We start from the raw sequence: 25,775 nt of genomic DNA, 5'->3' as shown, positions 1-25,775 counted from the left end.
CACCTATCTGAGCATTGCAAATGCAATTTTTAGCACTCTTAGAAGGAACACTGAATTTTGAAAATCCACCTGTACAATAAATAAGTCTCTTCCATCCATTTCTCCAATTCACTTAGTGGAATGAGGGGCCAAACCCCACAGAGGACAAAGGAAGAATTGTGTTTATTTCATTTATTTATTTATTTTGGTAGGTGCAGACTAGGGCTGAAGTACTGTTAAGTGAATAATTCATGCAGTATTTATAATTTACGTTGGATTTAACAGGAGCAGAGCCATAAGTGGTTGTCTATTAACTATTTATGTTCTCACCACCAGTTGACAAGCATGGCTGGGCACTGAGATCACAGCTCTCCTGCAATGTTTTATTTTTTTAAACATGGGGGGGAGGGATAACTCAGTGGTTTGAGCATTGGCCTGCTAAACCCAGGGTTGTGAGCTCAATCCTTGAGGGGGCCACTGAGGGATCTGGGGCAAAATCAGTACTTGGTCCTGCTAGTGAAGGCAGGGGGCTGGACTCGATGACCTTTCAAGGTCCCTTCCAGTTCTAGGAGATGGGATATCTCCATTAATTTTATTTATTTATTTATATTTAAACATTATTAAAAGTACACACAGTCCCAAGGAATGCCTTCACTTTCAGGGAATACTAGACTCTGCTGCTCAGTGATTGCTCAAAATACTCACTGGATTCCAACATAACTCACTAGAAGGTCTTCATCCAACCCCTCCACACACAATGGTCAATCCCCACCTCCACTGGATGAAGAGATTTTTTTGTGGCTCTTCTCACAAGCCTGGGCAATGGGCATTGGATGTGCCCGAATGTTTTCTGAAGGGCCTTACCTCCTAGCACAGCAGTGTTCCTTAACTGCTTTCCACTAGGCTCATGCATTTGGGCAGCAGAGGTCAGACAAACGCAGATATCTTGGTATCTGGGTAAATTTAAATCAACCTACATGTCTTTAGCCTTTGCTTATGGCTCTGTTATTTTGACGGGGTTTTTGAGTTGCCTCAGGCAGAGGCATAAACTAGGATTCTCGCCGATGCCTTAGGTTTTTCAAAACCCTAGCCCTAGAAATTGAAGTATCAGATGTTGTGTTACATCAGCCCCATACATGTCTCAATGAAGCATTCAAAAATTCTTTGTTTATGTTTACGCTTATATTTTCCAAATGCAATTAACAAAACCTGTGCACTCTTCTAAAAAACAACTTCCAAGGTTTCAAAAATGATGCATTTCTACCGAATGCCCTTCTGAATTAGTTAAACCACTAGAGTCTGCAAAAATGGCAAATACACATTCTTGGAATTAGCCAAGTATCCAATGCTCTTTAATTGTGAGTGCAGCCTAGAGCTGGTTCAGATGGAATTAAGGAATTGATCGGAACATTTGATAGATTTCCTTTCATTCCTGGGGGAGAGTGGGTCCTTTCTAGACAGAATTTTCTGGCCATCCTTATAAAATTTGCATACAAACATACCTAAGACAAGGTGCGTTTCAGCCCCCCGCAACAAAAATCACTCAGACTAAAACACCTTTTCCTGGGTTTTGTACATTTAGAGCAGGTAAATTGTTCATCACAACTGATTAATGTGCTACTTGGATGGAGAAAGTCCTCTCTTTTGCGGGCTGTACAGTTCAGATGAATGGATGCAAAAGGGAAACTTGTGACATGAGTTAAGTCTCTTTCCATTTAAATTTCTCCCTTCCTCTCTCAATGCACCAAGACACATTGGCCATTGTGGATGGCTCCTAGTTGTGCCTCTGTTCAACATCATGAGATGGGGAAGGAGGGATAGGGCTGGGTGAATAGAAGAGTTTACTATTGATCATTCTGGATCAGTGGTTTGCAACCTTTTCCATACTGTAACCCCATGTTACAACTGAACACATGCTGGCAGAGTGACGAATGGAGCTCTGCTCTTCTATGTAAGCAATTGCTCTGGTTGCCAGGGGTGCTATGCAGTGAGGAACAGGAGAGTAAGTGGGGTGCACAATTATGAATGGGAGAAGAGATGAGACGAGAGCGCATCCTCCCCTCGCATGGAGGAGAAGGGAACGCCACGCAACAAGTCACACCACGCAACAAGTCACACCCTATTACCGAAAGCCTGTCATAAAATATTACATCAATAATAATCACCCGTGAAGTAACATCCCCCAAATCCACCCCTTCCCTTGAAAATTAACACAGGAAAACATCCTCTATGATACTGCAAACACACGAACGTTCAGGATCTCCAGGGTAAGGGCAGAAACACAACTACGCCCAGCTCCTTTGCCTGGTGGATGGCCGAGGGCACTGCACTCAGGACTACACACGTGCTGGCCTAAGGCTGCTCCTCCCATTTCTCAGTCCTCGTCCAATAAACCACATTTTTAACAAATGTCCTGTGAACTGGAAATTCTGAAAACTTTTCATTTTGGAATACACAGTGTTTCTGAAACAAAATGTGTTCCCGGGGCCCCGGCAGCTGCTGATGGAGATCGTCCGGATTCTGATCAGTTTCACCACTGCCAGCCGGGAAACAGACAAGAATCATTATCAATTTCAGTCAGCAGATGCCGGGGCTCCCAGAGCCCATGGCCTCAGGGCAGCTCCGCCACGCAGACTATCCCAGGACTTGCAGACTCTCAGGCCAGCAGGCCCCAGTCTCACAGCAGGGATGCTCTGGAGCTGCAGAACCTGGTAGCCCACCTGGAATCCTGCCTGCGAGTCAATGAAAGTTCATCAAAACTGGACATTTCCACAAAACGTTTTGGGTTTGACAAATCGGCATTGTCTGAAAAAACTCTGTGTTGTTGGAAAATTCCCAGCCAGCACTGGTCTGGCTAAAGTTCTCAGTATTTGTTGGAGCTGAGGAAGCAAAGCAATTCCTTTATTTGATAAAGCCAATCACTACAGGGACTGCCTAGCTGCACTGGCCAAGGCTACGTGAAGAGTGGGATGCTAGAGCGCCAGAATAACAGGCTCAGTTAAATGATTTGGGCATGAGAGGGGAGGGAAAGCGATATACCGCACCGCCAGAGAGCTGCGCTGATTGCTCGCAGCGCTCCGCTTGTCAAAACCAAACCTGATGTGGCTGACATTAGAGAAATCCAGGACAAGCAGTGGGAGGAAGTGGCCCATAAAACATTACTTACCCTGCTTGAGGGCCAACTCTAACAATAAATTGGTTAGACCTATCTCGAAATATCGAGCACATAGAACATCAAGCAGAAAATTACCTGTTGTTCTGGGACCCTTGGGCCAATCTGCAGGTTATTGGGAGGCTTCCAAAGAAAAAATGGTGTGCGACAGACAGCAATGGGCATTGCAAACTCTACAGGACCCTCCCACCATGCTGGGACTGAGAGCAAACTGGCTAGGCTAGGCCAATTAGTTAGCACAACTCAGGACATAATTTATTTTCCAGCATCACAGCATCCCCCGGTGTATGTTGTTATGATATGCGCCAACTACTAGATTTCATAGCAGAGCAGCACCCACGTGAAAGGCTGCTGGATAGAAATTGGTTTATATCTAGAAGGCCCCAAGACATAGGGCAGGATGAATTAAACCTGCATCTGCCGTGGCAGCTCATGCATGTCTCTGCTTCCCATGCACCAGACTGTCCACGCATCTGGCAATTATGTTCTAACTAACCACTAAAAGGCAACACAGCTCCAGAATAAATCCAGTCAAGTATCTAAGCACCCGAGTGATGGAGATCTCAGAACAATGCAGAGCTGGGCAAGTGGTAACCAGACTTGATTATCTGAAAAAAACCGGGTCATATCCATGAGGCGTAAAGAGATACTGATGCCACAATGCGCCCTTCCCAGCACCCCAGCCTAGGAGAGTCCATTGGCATCTGACACAAGGCAATACCCTCTCTTATATGATAGCCCACTCCTCTTCTTACCAGCTCCATACGCCTGTGACTGGCTTCCAATTCTCTCTGCACCAGCTCATTCATATCTGCTTTCATCTCCTCCATGCGCATCTGGTAATACTTGGTGTTCTCCTTCTCTCGAGCCTCCGACTCTGCGGCCTTCTCCAACTCCTCACCCATCTTTATTACACTGTCTCGCAACCGAAGGACAAGCATCTGGAGTGATAGGGAGGGGGACAAAAGGCAAAGGGGTTTTCTGAAATAAAAGATTACAAAGAGTTTCTTCCCCATTCTTTACTCTTTTATAGTGATGTACTTGTAGGAATGCTCTCCCTTCCTGACCCCTACAGAAGGTCAGCTGATGCCTTGAAGCATGAAGTTTATATATACTTATTATTGTATGAAACATTGCCACAAATGCTCATAATGGTCCTGATATTAAGCAGCTCGTGTTTGTCTAGTGATCCTGTGATGCAATGAATTCCATACAGGCTGACTGTGAACTCCACAAAGCACTGTTTCCTTTGGTTGGCTTTAAAATGATGGCTCTTTAATTTCATTGTATAGCTCAGAGGTCGGCAACCTTTCAGAAGTGGTGTGCCGAGTCTTTATTTGTTCACTCTGATTTAAGGTTTCGCGTGCCAGGAATACATTTTAACGTTTTTAGACTGTCTCTTTCTAGAAGTTTATAATATATAACTAAACTATTGTTGTATCTAAAGTAAATAAGGTTTTTAAAATGTTTAAGAAGCTTCATTTAAAATTAAATTAAAATGCAGAGCCCCCCGGACCGGTGGCCAGGACCCGGGCAGTGTGAGTGCCACTAAAAATCAGCTCATGTGCCGCTTTCGGCACGTGTGCCATAGGTTGCCTATCCCTGGTATAGCCCATTGCACTTATTGGGGTCAGTTTTAAGGCCCCTGAGAGCTTCGGCAGTGCTCCAATCACAATGCAGTAGTGGCACACAGTGGCCCTTCTGTGTCCCCATCAACCATTACCCATCGCCTAGAGCAGGGAACCAATTTGTGAGGCAAGCGCCGCATTGCATTACATTTCCTCTCTCCTTTCCCATCCTGCTGGTATATTTCCCTTTCCCCATGTTTAAAGCAGACACATTAGAACTCACCAGACTGAGACAAACACATGGTACTGTACAAATATTTTGATCTCTCAGCTATCCTTCATTTAAAACAACAGCTCACATTAGCACTCCCAGCCTTCAGCTCCAGGATCAATCACAGCATCCTCGACAGGTCTAACTGAAAGCTGGCACTGCTCAGCAGAACTGGCAAACGCACAATGATGGAAGGCCTGATCTCTGCAGAGTCACTCCAGGAACTCTCAGTGGAGTCCAGGTCACAGAGCCTGTCCTAGCTACATCTCACCACAGAGCAGCGGATGGGCTCTGCTACTCCGGATTCGATAGGCAGGAACTGAAGGAAGGATGAAAGCCAGGCTTGTGGCAATGTGAGCAGAGAGGCTCCGATATGGAAGTGGCCTGTCATTTCCCAAGGCCTCTTGGTGTCTGTATCTCAGCTCAGGTGTTAGAGGACGGATGGGATCAAAGAGGAGGGGATGGGAAGTGAGCCGCACCCAGGGCACCCACAGAATGGCAATGACCTCACAGGAGGCTGCCAGAGAATGAGCTTTGGGGGTCACAGACACAAAGGGTTAAACAGCATGAGGGAAATCAAGAGCCACCAGTGCAGCCTGGGTAACTCTGAAATGCCTTTCCTTTAGAGACCGCTCTCCTGCGGGGCCGGGCCCAGCAGCTCAGGGCTGTCTATGTCGCCATCATTGTGAAGTGACCCCACTACATGTTCTTGGCCTCCCCTCAATTACTCACATGTAAGTGGGGGTGGGGATGGGTATTTATATTTTATCTCATGACATGAAAGGAAATGAGCATAAACGACTATAGGCCAGGGTTGAAGCGCCTAGGTTGTTCGATGTGTACACTGATGTAGCTACCATGCCTTGACTGATTTTAATGGGCTGGATTTTGGACTATACCACGCAGCCCTGTGACACTGACTGAAAGGCACTTTGATAGGGTTACCATTCGTCCGGATTTACCCGGACATGTCCTCCTTTTTGTGCTAAAAATAGCGTCCGGGGGGAATTTGTAAATCACTCAAAATGTCCGGGATTTCCCCCCTCCCCCGGCAGAGCAGAGCGAGCAGCTGGGAGGGCTGCAGGAAAGTCCCGGGCTGGACTCCGGAGCAGCTGTAGAGGAGCCAGATCCGCCCTGCATTCTGAGCCGGCAGCTCTCCCCTGCAGCCCGGTCCAGCAGCCCTGTGCAGGGCCAGGGACCGGGTTTTGTTGTGCTGGGGAGCGCAGCCACGTGTCCGGCTCGGCTCGCACAGAGCCCAACACCCTGTTCTGAGCAGCAGGGTAAGGGGGCCAGGGGGCAGGAGAAGGAGCAGGGAGGTTCTGGAGGGGGCAGTCAAGAAACGGGGGGGGCTTTTTGGGGGGAGTGGAGAAAGTTTTGGGCAGTCAGGGTACAGGTAGGGGGTAGGGTCCTGGGGGGCAGTTGGGGGGGGTCTTAGGAGGGGGCAGTTAGGGGACAAGGAACAGGGAGTCTTAGGTAGGGGGTGGGGTTCTGGAGGGCAGTTAGGAGCAGGGGTCCCAGGAGGGGGGCAGTCAGGGGACAAGGAGCGGGAGGGTGGGGGGCTGGGAGTTCTGGGGGGGAGCTGTCAGGGGGCAGGAGTGGGGAGAGGGATCGGAGCAGTCAGGGGACAGGGAGCAGAGGGGTTTAGATGGGTTGGGAGTTCTGGGGGGGGCTGTCAGGGGGTGGGGAGTGGTTGGATGGGGCGTGGGAGTCCCAGGGGTCTGTCTGGGGGTGGGGGTGTGGATAAGGGTTGGGGCAGTCAGGGGACAAGAGGCAGGGAGGCTTAGATAGGGGGTGGAGTCCTGGGGGGCAGTTAGGGGCAGGGGTCCCAGGAGGGGGCAGTCAGGGGACAAGGAATGGGGGGAGGGTTGGGGGTTCTGGGGGGGCGGGAAGTGGGAGGGGCAGGGGCGGGGCTAGGGCGGGGCTCCACCTGTCCTCTTTTTTGCTTGCTGAAATATGGTAACCCTAACTTTGATCAATGTGCTGAGTCGTAAATAAATATATTGCTATACGCCTTGAGGCAGGGGCCGTATCTCCTTCCATGCTTGTCTAGCACTGAGCACGCTGCTGGCTTGCAGTAAATACAGCAATAAAATAAAGCAGGAATAATTAACCTCCCTGGTATGAAATACACAGACTGGTCAGAGCCCCAGATTCCAGAAGAGAAGGCTTGAGCTGACTCGGCCTCTCACCCGTCCAAGGGCAATGCAAAGAGTTCCATGCTTTGGGGGCATTACAGATGTGACCACACAAGCTGCTCTCTGCTCTGGGTAGGAAAGATCCCAGGGCAATTTTCATAAGGCTAGGAGTCTGCTCTGGTTTCCAGAGCCTCTTGTCCTACTGTTTTGCACTACGCTGTGAGCCACTTGGTCTCTTCCCTCCACACCAGAAGTAGCTGCATTGCCTTGGAGCACCCATGATTCAGGCCAATTTATCACCTGGACAGGATGGTTGACATTGCAGGAGAGGGATGGGAGGGGGCATTGCCAATGCACATGCCTGTCCCAAAGGCAACCACTTTTTTCACAGGGATTTTCCCTTTGTGTGTTAGAGGCAAATAAGAGGCTAAGAAATACGCCGTACCTCGAACCGCTTGATCTGCACACTCTGAAACTCCAGCTTGTTCTCCAGATCGCAGATCAGCGCTTCCTGTCGACTGACGATTGAGCGTTCGACCATGGACTGCTCCACGTAAGCAATCCGGGCCTGAGCCATCTGCAGCTGTTTTAGAGAAGAGAGTGGGGGAAAGACGGGGGTCATGATTCGTCAGGCTTTTGGTTGGAAACTTCAGAACCAGCTCAAACGCTCCTCAGCCCCTTTCAGCCCTCTTTTATTAACCCCGCTCTGCCCTATTGTCTACCCTGCAGACTTCTCCTGGCTGCACCAAATCCACTGGGGATAGAGAGATTTCAACAGTCCCGTCTCAAAACACGCTGGAAGTGCTGTGCTGTACAGAAGATACTGCCGCCCCAGGAGGGTTGGCACCTGTCCAGGTTTTCCCAGGAACATCACTTTTTTGAGGTAACTGACCTGGGAAATCTGTAAGGTGCTCACTACACACTGCCAGCTGTCCAGTTTTATGGGCTCAGGATTATCGCTGATGTCCCGCTTTTTTGTACCTCGGAGGTGGCAGCGATACTCCCAAGCTTCCTGTGGTATTGTTTGTGTGAAGATTGTGCAAACAATTCATTGCATTCTGTGGTTTTACAAACAGAAAAATGTTGGCAATTTTTCACCCAGTTGGGTGTGGGGGGGTTTCCTCTCAAATCTTTCGAGGACAGTTTATGTGTGAAATTGTGCACTTTGTCCCAGGGCGGGATTTTGGCTGGCACCTGGAACTCCAGAGGCAGCCTTGGAAAGAAGATTAGACCAAGGCTCAGAAACAATGAGGGGAAAAACTAATCAGCCCTTTTCAAACCTCAGTAAAAGTTTGGTTCAAAATGTATTTTTGGCCCAGACAGGGGAAATATTTCTTATTTTCTCCAAACTGTCTTTCAAAACCTCCACTCTGTCGTATGGTGAGTGAGTCCAACTGCTGGTGCCTGGGATAGCAAAACACTCGGTCAATGGCACTTCTCAAGTGCTTAATATTAAAGACACACTGTACAGGCCTGGAGCCATGGTGCCATGAACAAGGAAGAACAGTCCCCAACTCAGGTTGTGGAAGGAGGTATATTCCCTCTGTCCCTGGTGTGGTGCACAGCACGATGCTGGCTTGTGGTCTTGCAGCGAGAACATCACAATGCAAGAAATTGCAACAGCGAAGAGAATGAGCAGTAAATTCTCCAGCTGTCAAAGAACCTTTTAAGTGTGAGTTTTCCCCAGTCCCAAGGAAAGTTCACCTGCAGGTTTCCATTGACGTCCTGAACATGCAGTTTGACCCAGTTTCCCAGCTTTGCCCTGAGGAAAGTCGATACTAAGCAGTGTTTACAGCAGTTAAAAGGAGGCTTTTACATGTGAGCTTGTTTTATTGCTCTTAGAGGAGTGGGACCGTGGTATTGTACAGAGGAGATATTTCCTGACAATAAGCGGGTAAACATTTCACTTGAATTCACCCCAAGGACATGAGCTCACCAAAGAGCCTATATTTCAGTACTGACACTCAGAACTTCAGTGGATTCTTATACATGCCTCCGTATGGGAGTATTCCAGGGGATCTGAATATCTCACTAAGTTTTTGTGGATACAGACTAACACGGCTACCCTCTGATACTCACTAAGTCCTGTGATTGGCAATGAGATGCCAAAGGACAGAGTGATTCTTGAAGCCCTTCATTGCCTGTCTGCTCCAGGTCTGAGTTAGTGACTGGGCAGATCTACTTTATTGCCAGATATTTCAAGCCTTAAGGGGAAGGGGGAGGACTTACTTTCTCTTGAAGACTTTGTTTTTCTTTCTTCACTTCCTCCAGCTGTGTCTGTAGCTCTCGAATCTGAGTAATGTCCACTGCAGACTGTGAAAACAGAAACCCCAGCAATAGCGACAAAACAAAGAACCTGGAGCAGAACTGGACATGCACAAGGAAGTTCTGTTTTGAAGACTGGCAAGGGAAAGGCAATTTTTAGTACATCTGAACGGGCAGCTGCTCCTGTCCTGAATTAAGCAAGCATAAATCTACTGACCTCACCTGATTTCTCAGCTTCTGGGGACAACTCTTTGCAGAGCTGATCAGCCATGACATCACCAGGGTCATCCCCAAATGCTGATTCTGTAAGTCCTTAGTCTTGTTCCTCTCGCAAAGCTACTATGGACCTTTCACGGTCCAGGAAATTTCTGGAAAATACTGGACCTCTGGCCAAATGGGACCCCTACTGTACCTTTGAAGTCTCTGAACTTTTCTACGCTGAGACAGGTCAGATCTCTGGTGCTGTCACAATATGTTTAAGCTATTCAAATAAAATCCATACACAATCCCGGCACATAGCCAGTACCCTCAACACATCAATGTCCTCTTCCAATCTCTCCCTGGTCAAAGGCTGAGGACCTCACAAAGGACCTCCAAACTCAGCTTGTCAACATTTTTCTTTGAAACTTTTTTTCTGCAATTTTTTTTAAATGGAAATTTTTCCAAGAAATTTTTTCAGTGAAAATCATACAATTTCCAATGAAAATGGAAAACCACCTTTTCAGTTTTAAACTTTTTCAGTTTTAAACAACTTTGCAGTTTGGCTACTGAAAACTGGAGAAAAAAAAATCAGTGTTGAGGTTTTCAATGGAAACCTGAATTTTTTTCATTTTGGTTGACATTTTTCTTGGGAAAAAAGTAATAAATTCATGACCAACAAACTCTGAGCCAGTTTGTTCTTCTAAGTAGCAACTTTTGGGATAGATTTGAGGTGTTACTTTGATTACTTGCGTAGACATCCAAGGTTTAACACTTGATAAATGATCCCTAGCTGCCATTTCTATTAAAAACAATGATTTCAGGAGAGTAATAAATTAGCTGGTGCAAACCATATTGGAATGACTCTCTGTGTGCGTGTGTCCGAGTATGCATGTTCAAACTGCTCATTAGAATTATTAGAATTAATTGTTTAAAAAGTATTAGCAATATGTCTATGCGATTCCAGCAGGTTACATGTTATCTTTCTAACCCTCCCCTGTGGTGTGAAGCCATGATGCCCTCCGGATATCTTTCTGGCAATCCCCTTTTCACCCCATGTGCCTGTGTGTATTTCCTCCTCATCACACTCTTTACCTGTGCAATCAGAGCCTTGTGCTTTGTCATAAGTTCATTCAGATCCTCCTGGTCTTCATCAATGCGTTTCAGGAGATCAGCTTTCTCGTGTTGCAGCTGATATAGGTGCTCATCAACCTGCGGAGGACAACCAGGGTGCTGCTCACTCAGAGATTACAGTAAGGGGCTGACAAGTTCCAAGTACTGCCGGTGGTAGTGGTGGGTTTTTAGTGCTGTAATTCTCTGCCTCGCATGCAGATGTGCTGTGTTCAGTGGTGGCACTTCACTAAAGGCCTTTTCCATTTCCACTCAAATTTTGAAAGTCCGTGCGCTTCTAATATTGGCAGGGAGAGGCAAACAAGGCTTTATTGGTGTTCACCACATCTCTGCAGATAGCTTAAGGTATGTTGTGTGTTCTGGATAATTTGTGCCACTTTTACATGTCCCTGGAGACAGTAAAGGCCCCTGGGCTGGGTTCCCCCTGAAAGGTTGGACAATTTAAAGTAATTTACAAGCAAACAACATTGGCAAGTCCCAGCCCTGAGAGTATCAGAGTCTAAATAATAAAGTTCATAAAACATGTCAAACTATCCACAAAGCACCACAGTGCCCTGGGGGGCTGGGTGGGTAATAAGCAGTTTCAATCATGTCTGTTATTCAGGGCACGTACCAGGTTCTTGTTCCTGCTGATCGTCTCCAGCTCCACGTGCAGGTTCTCCAGCTCCAGAGACAGCGCCTGCTGGGACTTCTGGGCCTCTGCACATTGGGCTTTGCTCTCGTCCCACTGGGAAGAATTGAAGAAGACCATAATGACACCAGATCGCACTGACAGGGTCTTTCCCCTTTGCTGCACAGCAACGGTTATTTACATTTTACTCCCAGAGCGTTTCCACCCATGGAACACATTGTAACTTGGCCGTTTAAAATGTATGTGGCTCCTGAGGCATTTGGTTTCTATTTTACACTAAAAATCTTTCTCTTGGTTCTAGTGCCATGAAATAAGACTCCAGACTAACATGTGCGATGCTACTCTCTCTCAGCGGTACCCGCTTGCTTCAGGTGTCACTCAATTCCCTTCATAAATAGGAATCCTTAAAATAAATCCCCATCTTGCTGAGTAGTGAAGCAAGCGCCTCATATTGAAATTCTACTGTCTGTCTCTGCAGTTGTGTAGTAAGGTAGAGCTGGGATCATTAATTTGCAAAATTATGTGAATTACATGTAATTTGTGATTAGAGCAATTCATGATTTGGAGGATGCAAGTGGTCTTTTCATGTAGTGGAAATTGCATTTGCAAATACACATGACATATCACATTTACAAATGCTAATTTGCTCTTGATTTTTATTGCCCAGCTATTACAACCACAATGATCTTAAATGTGCTACAGACATCTGGAAGACATAAGGTCATTCCAAAATCTTTCAAAAGACAACTGCAGTTTAGTGCAGGATGTATGACCAGCTCCCAGTACAGTAAGGGTAAAGTCCAGCTTCCCTGTCACCTTTTGTGTTTGGGTTTTCTTTCTCTCTCTTTTTCCCTTTTGTTTCTTTGCTTAGTTTGTTCAATATCTTCATTAATGATCTGAAGGACGGTGTGGACTGCACCCTCAGCAACTTTGCAAATGACACTAAACTGGGAGGAGTGGTAGATATGCTGGAGGGTAGGGATAGGATACAGAGGGACCTAGACAAATTAGAGGATTGGGCCAAAAGAAACCTGATGAGGTTCAACAAGGACAAGTGCAGAGTCCTGCACTTAGGACGGAAGAATCCCATTCACTGTTACAGACTAGGGACCGAATGGTTAGGAAGCAGTTCTGCAGAAAAGGACCTAGGGGTCACAGTGGACGAGAACCTGGATATGAGTCAACTGTGTGCCCTTGTTGCCAAGAAGGCTAACGGCATTTTGGGCTGTATAAGTAGGGGCATTGCCAGCAGATCGAGGGCCGTGATCATTCCCTTCTATTCGACATTGGTGAGGCCTCACCTGGAGTACTATGTCCAGTTTTGGGCCCCACACTACAAGAAGGATGTGGAAAAATTGGAAAGAGTCCAGCGGAGGGCAACAAAAATGATTAGTGGACTGGAGCACATGACTTATGAGGAGAGGCTGAGGGAACTGGGATTGTTTAGTCTGCAGAACAGAAGAATGAGGGGGGATTTGATAGATGCTTTCAATTACCTGAAAGGGGGTTCCAAAGAGGATGGATCTAGACTGTTCTCAGTGGTACCATATGACAGAACAAGGAGTTATGGTCTCAAGTTGCAGTGGAGGAGGTTTAGGTTGGATATTAGGAAAAACTTTTTCAGTAGGAGGGTGGTGAAGCACTGGAATGCTTTACCTAGGGAGGTGGTGGAATCTCCTTCCTTGGAGGTTTTTAAGGCCCGGCTTGACAAAGCCCTGGCTGGAATGATTTAGTTGGGAATTGGTCCTGCTTTGAGCAGGGGGTTGGACTAGATACCTCCTGAGGTCCCTTCCAGCCCTGATATTCTATGATTCTAAAGAGATTGTCTCCTGCCGCATGCACCTTCCTGCCCATTGCTGCTTTCTCTGTCTTGGCTCATCCTACCATTTGACACTGACATTGGCTGATTCTTCTGGAAATGTTTTTAGAAATACTAATGCCATGTTCAGTCAGTAGCACACTCTGGCTTGGATTTCAAAGGAGGTTGTCATTGACTTAACTCCGCTTCCTTTGAAGTCAGTAGGAGTTTTACTACTGACTTCAATGTCAGCAGAGTTAATTCAATGCTGAGAGCTTTTGAAAAGCCGATCCTCTCTGTCCACATATACATGTGCTCATTGTTTTAGTTCAGCTGTTAAGAAATGGAGTTTGGCATGACCATACTTGTCTTCTGCAGCGAAGAGGAAGCTACTGTGTATCCATGTTTGATCCCACTCTCCTTCCATGGATCCAGTCAGAACCTAGCACCTGTTTTATGTAAACACATCTACAAATGTGGTATTGTGGGCAGAACCGCAGCAGCTAGGAACAATGAATGATACCACCACCCAACAGCGTAGGAAAGGAAGGGAAGAAAAATAACGTCCCAATTCACACCACAGATGAAACTGTAGAAGGGCTGAATGTATTAGACGCATAGTCATGGCCCTATTCAGACGGGTTAACACAAATATTATTGTAAAAAATACCATGGGATTTCTTATGGCAGCAGCAGTCTGGATCGCCTCCAAAAGATGGTAGCTCCTGTATCGGTGTTCCCCTAGCGTCATTCAGAGGCCTGGCTTAGCACTGCTTCAGAGGTAAGAACACCACCGACTGAACTTCCCCCTTGTTTTTCCTGCTACAGACAGGCTTCCTTTGGCATTTCCTCTTTCTAGTACTGATGTGACACCGCCATGTTTAATGCATGAGAACTCATGTGCCAGGAGACAATGTTTTTATAATAGCGAAAGAAAGACAAACATCCTGATTTTTTCAAAACGCAACAACGTTTTAATTTTTTTTCTTCTTTTAGCACAAAAAGAAGAATTATAAAGTATTGGGACTACAGCTTTTCTCAGTTCGTTTTGCTCAATAATCCTGGGTGATTGAGACATACTTGGAAAAGTGATTGAAGGCAGAAATAGGTAATTTGCTTCCTTGGGGCCTAATCTTCAGAGGAAATTGAATGTCAGTTGTTGTTCCCTCCCCTTAAAGTCTCTGGTTCTTTTTCTATAACGAGCACCAGCGTGATTTCTAACATGCTGCAACATAGTGAGATGAAACGGCAGTTCATTGTCAGTAAGTGCTACTCCACTGTATGGGAGCACTCAGGGCACCAATCCTACAGTCTGATTTTCATAGCAGCTTCTTGTCTTCCCAGGGGAGCAAGTCCACGTGATATTTGCACAGCGTGTGAAATGCATTCAGAAGAGTACCCACACACTCTGGTATTTTTCTTGATTATGTCTACTGGGCCCCTAGAAATACCACATTAAGATCTGCCTATGCAGAGAAGTGCTGATTGAATAGACCCCTGAGCTTTCAGAATGAATCTGAGGGATGCAAATGGCTTGAGGGGTCGCAGCAGCCGGGTGTCACAGTAATTCATAAACTCTGCAGGCCTGGATTTAAACTGCCTGTGAGATGCAAAGGAAATTAATGAGGAAACTCACCTATCAGTTTATTCAGTTCATCCCCCGGCTGGAGGACTGTTCCTTCCGCCCATCATTCTGAACGCTTCAATGCCATGTTCAGTCTTGTTTTCAGCGTCCCAGGTGCTGAGATTCCACCAAAATTTCCACACTCAGAGGGGACTAACTGTCCTGATATTCATTCTACATTTTCATTCACTTAATTGCATCCCTCTCCTCCTATTTCGAACTCCGTCAACCTGAAAAAAACCTCCTTGCAAACACAAGGTTGGTCTCCTACCACTTAAAGCCATAGCAAATCCAAAGGTATCCAGGATGTTGTGCTAATCTCTCTAATGGTGCTGCTACACCCCCAAAACCCAGTGAGCTTTCTCCTCATAGAAATCAAAAAGCCTTCATCTCTTTTCCCTTTTGGGGCACCACATGATTGTTAATTTTGTGACACACATTGCAATGGTGCCTAGAGACCCCAGTCAGGATCCAGGGCTCTTTATACGAAGACCTAGGAAGACACAGTCCCTACCCCAAGGAGACTGCAATGTGAGAAGGCAAGTGAGAGACGGAGGGTGGGGAAGAGGGGTAAAATTTCCATACACATTTGCATTTTTGAATGATAGTTTTTATTAAAAAAAGCAACTGAGCAGAGAGGTGTGCTTGTGGCACAAAGCCATCTTCTTCCCCTCCACACATCCCATTTGCTGTTTTATCTATGCCTTGCATCTTGGCACTCACCTAGATTCACAGGTCCCTGGGGCAGTGAGTGTCTTTGCAGCTCTGATCCTTGACTGGGCACCAAGTCCTACTGCAAAACCAATAACAACTCTCAGCTTTCCCTGTCTGCCCCCGGAGCCATGATTGGTTGGTGCATTTCTAGTGGGCATCACTGCAGAGGTGGGTTTTGAGGAGGCATTTCAAGTAGGGGACCAGATGGTTCGCCAGATTTTGGTAGCGGCATTGCTGTTGCAGTCTTGATGGGGTACACTCAGCCCTGGAATTTCATCAAAGGATTTGGCCCGGCATTTTCCTGCCTTCAAAATCTCAATTTCTGGTGCTTCACGGTCACCAAATTTACATGAAATCAGTCATCTCCACCTGATTCTTTCCTTCTGTGTGAAGTGGAGTAAATAGAGCTCAGCAAGTCTCCGTTCCCTATGGAAAGGGCTGGGCTGACACTTTTATGAAGTAACACAGCCCACCGTGCTGGGACACTGACCAAATCCTTCACAGTCGCAGCCATAACAACTTTAACATTCCAGTAAAATAAAAAAACTTCCTTGGGATTCCCTCCAGGCATGTACACCAGCTAGAAATACAATGGGAAATGAGCAGCCAAGGCATTTACCAGTTCAAGTCCTATGAAACTCTTATTAAACCGATATTCCCGGGTCCAAAGTCAGCCCAATTTGATGAACTATCTAGTGGTTATTGCTGAGGTAGTCTCACAGTGAGACTGAGAGTTTCCTTTCCCCCACAACTCAAGATAGTGTCTACATTTTACATACAGCTTGGGCAATACATTACTGAAATTACCTAAATGAAGGCCCCTGGAAGGAGTTAAACATCATTCATTTCAGATTTCAATTCCTATTTGTACTACCAAAAAAAAAAAAAAATAAAGATCAGAAGGCTGGATGAAAGACAGGTTTTGTGTACTTGTGTTTGTGCTATAGAGATGTTGTTCTCTGAAAGGAATTCGTTTTCGCAGCTGCTTGGCTCTCCTTTGCACAAGTGAATGCGTACATACCCAGCCTGTTCCTCCTGGCGTTCCTTTAACGTCATTAGAACATATTCATGGCATAATAGGAGATTCCATATTCTAATGAGTTTCAGTTCAGGGATGGAAATACCGGGATGCCTCGGGTATAGCACTAATTGCTGTAGAAAATAGAAACATCTCAAATTGTGCCAAGGGTGACCCAGCACTGGGACGTGGGGGTCGCTCATTGGCTGCAGACCAAGTTCCTGTACTAGGGCTGCATGTGTATTACATTCCCTGTCCCTGTGCTGTGCGTCTGGAACTCGCCATGACAGCTCTTAGCCTGTACTGTGCAAAACACACCATTCCCACTTCATGCTTTATTCCCCTGCCTCTTAGTGTGCAGTAAAGCAAGCGGATGGGAACAGGAGATGATGCGACAGCATGGAGTTCTTAAGTTCCTAGGGAGGGCCAAGAAACATTGCATGGTAGATTTCGGAGGTATTCTTCCCCTCTCTCTAAAATCATGCTGTACGTGTGTCTTATTGCGCACTGCGCTCCTGACAGACTGTTCCTCCTGCAGTGCCGGGTGTGCCCTGGAAGATCTCACAGGCAGAAGGTGGCTCAACCCTGTGACAGCTTGCGATGTTCAAGCACAGTCTCAGTGCTTACCGATGCACATCAGTGCTTTTCGTGAAGTCACCCCGATTTCCATGGGAAACTCCTCAAACTCCATGAAGACATAGTGACTGTCCCTGATTTTTCTTATGGTATTAAAAATACATCAAGACATTGCCTTGGGCAGCATGATTTCCTGTGTTTGCTGGCCCATACAATGTCAGTGTTACTCTTTGCTGGCAACTGGGCTGCTGAGGTGTATTTCCTGGTCTTCTGCTCGCTCTTACTAACTTGCTCCTTCACAGAGGCCTGGCTTTCCTTCATTGCTCTTCCTCCACAACCTCTTCTTGTCCCGTATTTCAGGCTCACTTGCTCATGCCCTACTACCCCGCCTAAAGGAGGCAGTGGTGTTTCTAATGGCATTTCAGCCCTCATGGGTTCTGATTTGCTGGAAGTGTCCAACCCCAGGCAAATTAAATAGGTTAGAAATTCTCCAGAAGGCTTCCTTCCCATCTTTAATTCAGGTTATGAACACAGATTTCATTCTATCTGAACTCGACTGTCTTCTCTGTCTCCCATTAAATACCCAGCTCCCTTGTTCTCTCCGTAATGGAATTTTCCCACTCGGGGAAAGTAAATTGAAATTCCCGTCACAAATGCATTATGTATGAACTGATGAATAACATTAGTTTGCTATGCTAAGCCATCTGTTAAATACCTGTGTAAAATGGATGCTTCAGACTTATTAAGATACCAAACAACACTCCAAGACCATGCAGGTTTTGCTAAAATATTGCATTTATGTTCCAAGTTTTTGTTCTACCAGTGATTTGTGGAGCTGGTGTGGAATTTATTAGATTTTGAAAGCCTTGTCAAGCATGACATTAGCAATCTGAGGAAAGGGGTAATCATGAGGCTGTTTTAAGACAGGCCTTGCCTCGCAGTGTTGTCAGCACGTTGAGGAGTCAATATTCATAGTATCAAGTCTCTCTCCCAAGAACATCAGTCTCCAGGGCAGGCACCAGCCCCTAAAATAAAGGCAAACAATGAAGAGGGGCCATGATGCAAAGCTATGCTAAGAGAACAGCTATGGCAGGAGGGCTGTATCTCCATCAATAGTGCAGAAAAGCATTCGGCAGGACACAGCCCGAAAGGTCTCTGCACATTCATGAGAATGGCTCCCAAGTACTTGAACTTCTGGATTTTCCTTGATTTCTGCTACGCTGGGATTCCCTTCCTCCTCATAACGAGGCCAGGATGCAACATTACTGGCCCCCCATTCTGTATTGCAAGTGCCGACCCCCATTGGAGGGTGAAGTTCTCTTGGCAGTGGGCGAAGGGTGTTTGGCACAGCCCAAGTTCTACTGCCAGTAGGAGGAGAGGTGGGAGCTACTGACTGGTACACTGTAAAAACTAGTTCAGCAGCACAAAAAAGACAGATCCACTGCATTAAGGACAGTATTAGAGCAGATGGCTATGTCCGGCTCTTCCTCTCTGGCCCAGAATAGCAAGGACCCCTTGACTGTGGTAGACACACTTCTCCCCAGCCTCTGTATAACTTCTACTGACCAACCTCCTTTCATAACACCGAATGGAACTTAGAAAACTCCATCCATCACAAACATTCCACCCCAAGTGGACACCACGGAATCCTTCCATATCCAGTTTCACGCTTCGATCAGAAAACCATCTTCCACTGCTTCAGCAAAGGTAAGTCCTTTGCAAGTTTGAAGTAGCTCACGTACACGACTAGTTTACTCTTCGGCCCTCTCAGTTCCATTTGGAGACCGCTGAAGGTTCTCCCTGGGCACAGTGGGAGGTTAGCATGATGTCTTCATTGTCAGTCCAGCACACTGTCACATAATCCTGTCAAGCTAAAAGGTACCTGGTTTGTGCCTGAGGATGCCCCGTAGAATTCTTACACAGGACTCTTCTCTTCCTTTCTCAGTGCTTTGTATTCCCACGGAGCCAAAGGTATTTTCACAGTTCAAAGGTACTTCACGTAATTATCTGTCAGTTGCCAGTGGCCATCAGAATATGAGCAATGGTCTGTAGTTGATCCTGGGTGCAGACACTACTTCTGAATCGCAGAGTGAGTCCCCGGGGTTTGTTGAAGAGTTTATATAAAAATTTGCATTTCCTACGCCCTCAATAAATCCATAAATCCCAACCAGTCGCTACTGTATTGTTTAGCAGGCATGTTCTTTGTACTAAAAATCCGTTCATTCAGAAATACAGTTTTCTTACATGCCCTTAATGTCACTGCATCTTTTCTTACTTACTGGTGGTTTTAAATGTCATTACTTCAATTAAAGGATTTGGAAGGAATCCTGGGTTTAACCAGCTGTATATGATATATTTATCTACTACATGAGAACCCCTCCAGCCAGGGTAATATTGAATCGATTTATTTGAAGGGATGGTACAACAATTGTGCACAAATAAAGAGTCAAGTGGCACATTTCAGTCCCTCTCGCAGTCAGCAATCTCCATTTTTGCCTGGTTATTTATTCCCTCCGCATGTGAAAGGATTCTGTGTAAGGGTCAGTTACTCAGGTTACTGTGATTCATTCTTTAAAATGCTATATATATAAGTCTTTGTCAAAATGGTGACAAATTGCCCAATTAAGAACACTGGAAGTGGGGGTGGGGGAAGCAAGTGAATGAGCATCATCAGTCTTCAGCACTGAAGGGGATATAAGAGCCTACTAGGGATTCATTTTTAAATACAGTGTTACAACAAGGAAAAACCGTAGAAAAATAGCTTGTGAACATCTGGGGGAAAGAACTTATTAGTTAAAAGAAAGGGATCCCTTGAGAATATTGAACAGTGAGTTTCCTGAGCAGAGCAGCTATATCTGACCTGCAGCCATTGATTCAAGAGGTTGTGGTTTCCTCCTAAGTGAACAATATCACATACCGCGAGAGCTAACCCACAGGCGTCAACTCCTTACAAACTCCTTCCAGCTGCCACTCTGAAGTACTTCTTTTGGCGTGAAATCAACACCAGTCCTAATGAACAGCAGTGCCAGGCTGTGCTGTGTAAGCCCAAGCACTTTGTATGACCAAGCAAGGAAACCGCACTGCCCCCTCTGCAATCAACAGGAATCCTGAATGCTTAAAGCAGGACAGATTAAACCACCAAGACAGCCTGCCTTCAGAAAGGACTGGGAGGTATGGAAAACAAAGACTGGATTCATTTATGATACAGCATGAGAAGGACAATACTCAAGGGAGGTTTACTTTGGTAACAGTCTGTGCAGGACAGACCCAGCCATTTTTGTGGGGAAAGTGCCTTATTCGATATTAACTGCTCTGTCCTCAATGCAATTGGTATCTCTCCCTTTGGAGTATGGCTGCGTACTCAGTGCTGCCTGCTAAGTAAGATGTATCTGGCATTGACGATCCCTGATTAAGAGTGTAGGACTGTCACAGCATAGGATCAGGCGTTTGTACATTTTCCTAGGGTTCCTTGGCACATGCAGGGCTAGAACATGACAGCACATGCTTAAAGAGCCACAAGTCTCCTCCAGTTCTGTTTGTTTATGCCTCAGCACCTTCTCCAACTGCCACATTCCCGGAGCTCCTATGTTACTTTTCATCTTTTATTCTGTTTTACGTGGAAATGAGCAGCTGGTTGAATATTTCTGGAACTAGCAGCCAGCCCTCTCCCCACCAATCCGAAAGAAACAGATGCATCTTGGGATCAGTAAATGATGTGAGAGAATTAATGTATGTCTGAGTGAGAGCAGCCGCATGTGTGCATACCGGGAAGAAAGCACACAGGCACTGAAGACTACTAGCTGCAGTTCAGGGCTGTGCTAATTTGATAGCCACCATTCGCCCCTGCGAGGTGGGACAGGGAGGGGGACGAGCAAAAAGAGGGCAGGATGACACTCCCCACTAAGGGAGGCTCTGATGTAGCATTAGGAGAAGCATACCATTACGGCTTGTTTTTTAATAGGGAAAAGCTGTGTTTTTCAGGGCAAATTTCATGAAACATTAAAAATCGTGAATACCCATATTTTAATGATCAGCATCAGCCAAGCATTAACCCCCCACCACCCCGCCCCACCTCCAGCATCATTGGTCCATACAGACACGGGAAAGAAAGAGAATCTCGATGCACTGGATAGCAATTTTTTTTTACTGGTTTGTTACTACTGTGACCCGAGGTGCCTCAGGTCGCCCACCCTGAAAACGCCAAGGGCAGGGGAGACTGCACATAGGACAGCAGGTTTTCCTAACACTGGTGGTTAACACTGTAGTTAGATTCACCAACCAGCCACAAACTATCGGCCACGTTGGCTTGTACGAGGCAGGGATTGGGCCTCCTGCCCCTCGCTGCAAGGCAGCCAGCACCCTTCTGGGGGCTGTACAATAACACGTGATGCTGACGGATAGTGTGCGGGCTGGACAGCAAGTGTAGCAGAGGCCAGTCACTCTGAGGAATGGTAACACTGGGTGTCCCTAGGTTGATACTCTAACTAAGGGTGTTCTGGAGAATCAGGACTGGGATGAACGTGTGTGGAACCCATTGGCTCAGTATGTGTTATGTGTCCGCCCGCTCCAAAAGGCTCCTATCAGTAGCAGGTAATGGACTCACGCCTTCACCGCCAGGGTAGAGGTTAGGCTCACAAAGCGGGAGGTCTCGTGTTCAATCCACACAGATGGACCCTGGTGAGGGATCCAGGAAGGCAGAGCTGAGCAGTACGCTCCATGGTGTGTTGTTTCCAAGACAAAAGGCACCAATCGTAAAGAGCAATTGCTATCAGGAAGACTAGAAAAGACACTGCACAGAGGGGAGTGGGGTGAGTCCCGGGCCTGTCTCCCGGAGGTGGCTGAAGAAGCTTGGGGGATATTTGATCTTTAACCAGCAGACAGGCCTGAAGTGCTATAACCACACAGCTAGCGCAGTAACTCAGACATGCCGTGCGCAGGGTCTGCACAACTGCTCACAGGGGGCATTTCGCGCAACTGTTTTTAATCCCCTTTGCCAGCTAAAACAAGGACCTTCCAGGTCAAAAAGAAAAAGAGGTGCTGAATGATATGGGCTGAGCTTCCGTTTGCTTTTCTGATTCAGCATCAACTAGTGTGGGCTTTTCACTGTCTCAAGCCCCTGTGGGCGTCATTTCAAACTCCACCTGTGTCCTCCCAAACCCCACTATAAGTGAGACACAGCTAGTACCGGCACCCATGGAGCAGGGTATATTGGGGGTACTGAGTACCACTAGAAATCAGTCAGCTGATGCTCACTCTGCTCCCTGCCGCTGACCAAAAATTAATGAGTTGCTTTATTAGAGACGTTTCTCTTCAGCAAACAGAGAATTGCTTTAAACCGAGATCCCCTTCCATTTCCCCCCCAGTGCCAGGTGGAAACAGCTGCAGCTCACAGATGTTATTTATGCAGAACTATTATCTCAATTATATATGTATGTTGTTGGAATTGCTTATGTCTCCAGATTAGCCTGTTTCCAGTGGAAATGTACAACGTGGATTAATTACTAAATGGCTTCTGAAGATTGGTGTCATTAAATCATCATTACTTTCTTGCCTCTCCTTTCCGCGTTGTGTTCTTGAATAGATACCAACGCAGCATTAACAAGCACAGCACAGGTGACAATTAGTGTGAGGTTCCACGCGCAAACGGCACAACTTGTTATACCTGCTTTGCTGGGCTTTGAGTGGAAGCCAACGCATTTCCAATGGCATTTCCGTTGTCTCCAGTGACAGCAAATGGCCAGGAAGCCCTTATCTTCTTACTGGGATAGTCAAGCAGTCTAGCAAGGGTCCTAAGGCTGTTCACACCAGCCCGTTCACTCGGATCTGCCATTTTCTCAAGATGTCTCCCAACACCTTGCACTAACTGCTCCAGCCTCTTGGCATGGCAAGCGGCCACCTCTGAAAGAGCAGAACATCCAGGGCGCTTGAGGGGCTTGGGTGCAGCTACACCAAGAGAGACAGATGCCCAAAGTCACACCCACATAAGCAGAGTGCTCCAGGGGGTAGTGGGCTGCTCCACCAGGCTTTTCATTTTTTTCTGGGGCAAGGAGCCTCCCCCCTCTGTCTCTCTCTCTTCATCAGCCACACACCCCAAAGGGCTCTGAGCTTCACATAACCAGGGGAGTGGCTAGGAACGAGCCTGGGGAAATGGGAGCAGCACCTCCAGAAGAACTTCCTCTCGAGGAGATTTGTGAGCATGGGGAAATAGTGTCCCAGGAGAAGTGGTGAAAACCCCATCACTTGGAACCTTTAAAAAGATACTGATGCAAACATTATCCAATGCGCTGTAGGAAACTGGCTGCAGCAGCTGGACTAGATGACCTAACAGGTCTTTTCCATTTCTAGAACAATGAGATTAATTTCTCAAAAGCAGCAACCCCTATATCATTGCAGAGCTGCAACACACAGACTGTGTGTGTCATATTCCCTTCCAGTGACTAATCTCCATAGAGGATAAGAACCTACTACTGCTGCCAGGTAAGAGAGCTACTCCTTGAATTCCTGTAGTCGAAGCTAATGCTTTCAGTGCTGCAGGTCCAGTGTTCAGATTCTGCTCACAGACCTTGGGTGAGGTTTGTTAGAAAGACTCTTACCCATCCTTTCATTATCTTCTCCCTCACCACCATTTTCAATTCTTTGGAGCAGTCAAAAATGAATAAAGAAAGGTGTGTGTGTATATTTAACATCTGTTCAGCTCTAGGCTAGTTATGGAATACGAGATGTCTGTGCTTAAAACAGAAGCAAATTAAACTCTGATCCTTGCACAGATTATAATACAACACACAATACTTATAACCATTTCCATGACAACAGATATGAAAAGGGATTTCATTTGCAAGAAAGGTAGAAAACACATTGAGGAGAAGGTAATTAACATGGGCTGTAAAAAGAGAGACCAGAACATTTTATTTAACTGTAGTTGCCTTACTTAGATACCCATTGTTCCCAAGACAAGATTTCAGTCTGCACTGGAGAGGGGAGAAAAGCCTTTTACAGGGGTCTGAGATAAACTGTCTTTGTGCTCAGGCATGTGTGCAGAGGCTGCTGTTATCTTGCCGCACAATTAACAAGGAACGTTCTGTAAAAATGTCTTGCCTCATATAATCTTGCAGTTTCACTTTGGTTCAGGTAAATAAATCATGTCCCCAGGAAATCTAGAAAGGCTTTGCTGTGTCAGGATAGCGCTGTTCATTAGACAGATGATGGACAGCCTAAAACAGCCATTAGCCTCCATCTTGTGCACGGTGAATGAAGTTTGCTGGAAGCTGTTCTTGGGCTGACTTCAATGAGTTTTCTATTTCTTCACAATTTTTTCCATAGTAGATGTAACTAATAACTAGTAAGTGTCTAGAGACAGAGTGAATGACTGTGGAATTGACTAGATTCCTTCTGTACCTTGCAAATCCCACAGAACCAAATCCAGGTTCTGGGCGTGAGTCGGAGCCCTTTGACAGTCATCCCACTGACTTCTACGGGCTTTGGATTGGGCCTCTCATGAGAACCATGAGTAGGAACCCTAAAATCAGAGGTGCCCCATTATTTAAAGTCACACTCATGCCTATTGATTTGAATTGTAAGTGCCCGCAGCATGGAACAGCTTGTATTCTTTCAGATGAGAGAGAGAGATGGAAAAGGAGTTTCAAGCCCAGAGATTTTCTGAGGCTATGAGAGGCTTGTTTTACTGAGGGCTTTGAGGGGAGCTTATGAAAAACCTGTCACACAAAGAGGTGCCCTATCTTTTACGATGCTCACTTAGAGACCCAATGCCAGAGGGTACTTTAGTCTCAGCAGGGAGATCTCCCAGACAGTAAAAGGTACAGCATTTTAAAACGCAAGGATTTGGCTGGAGCTCACTCTGTGTCCTACATGCAAACACACTTCCCATCTTTCCTCTAGCGCTCCTGGCAGCAAAGAGAACCTGGGGAGACAGCAGCTGCAAGCCTAGCTGTGCTTTCCTGACTAAACTCCTAATAACAAAACATTACTTTCTGGAGCACATTTCCAGCTGTCTCAGTTTGAAAGCAGGGAGGCCAAGAATACACAGTCACAAGATTTTAGATACTAAGGAGAGCAGCAAAATATCAGAATGAATTTCTGTGGGAAATCAGCTGGGACAGAACTCCATTAATGACTCCACAAAAGTCTAGTCCTACTGGAGTTGAAGCTTGTTCTTTCCTAGCCCTGGTTAACGCATACCAAAATCATTACGGCAGGGCACTGGCCAATTGGTACGCATGTCTGTGCACGTTTACAGAAGAGGGGCCATGACAGCTTGGTCAGTTGGGTGTCGTGAGGTTATAATGTACTTGGGATAGGCCCGTACGAAGTCTCTGATTTCTGTGCGTGTAGGTGCTAGAGCGTTTCCAGCATCCCAGCATAACAAAGTGAGAGGTGCCAAATGAAAAGAAAAGAAAACCAACCGTGTCTATCAAGACTCTATCAATAACCAGAGCGTTACGGTCTCTGACCTGACTGCGAACTTTCTCGAGCTCCTCTTTGCTGACAGACGGACTGGGCTCTCCCGCTGTCACCAGCAGGAGCTGCACATCTGCAAGCAGAGCGTGTGTCCTCTTCAGGTCCCGCCGAAGCCGCTTCTCTACGTCAAAGTCCCGATGACCAATCTGGGGGCAGAAAGGTTTTCATTAGAGCCAGTCCTCCGGTCCGCAGGTGATTCCAACATTTCAGGGGGGTTATT

At 46.4% G+C, this 25,775-nt stretch overlaps 1 protein-coding gene across 15 annotated transcripts in view; it reads right to left on the bottom strand.

The window, feature by feature from the left end:
* MYO18B (myosin XVIIIB) overlaps positions 1–25,775 on the bottom strand; it is a 198,265-nt gene that overhangs the window by 51,504 nt on the left and 120,986 nt on the right. For all 15 annotated transcript variants that reach the window (XM_065568882.1, XM_065568889.1, XM_065568886.1 and 12 more), the window contains 6 exons: positions 25,549–25,701; positions 11,333–11,446; positions 10,684–10,800; positions 9,355–9,438; positions 7,571–7,708; positions 3,907–4,092 (listed from right to left, as the gene is read on the bottom strand). In XM_065568882.1, the coding sequence (XP_065424954.1) occupies positions 3,907–4,092; positions 7,571–7,708; positions 9,355–9,438; positions 10,684–10,800; positions 11,333–11,446; positions 25,549–25,701 (792 nt within the window). The remainder of the gene's footprint in view (positions 1–3,906; positions 4,093–7,570; positions 7,709–9,354; positions 9,439–10,683; positions 10,801–11,332; positions 11,447–25,548; positions 25,702–25,775) is intronic.

The sequence above is a fragment of the Chrysemys picta genome, chromosome 15, assembly GCF_011386835.1.
Source record: "Chrysemys picta bellii isolate R12L10 chromosome 15, ASM1138683v2, whole genome shotgun sequence".
In the NCBI taxonomy this organism is placed as follows: Eukaryota; Metazoa; Chordata; order Testudines; family Emydidae; genus Chrysemys; species Chrysemys picta.
Note: the sequence above shows the minus strand (reverse complement) of the source record. Positions and strands in the feature narration are given on the sequence as shown.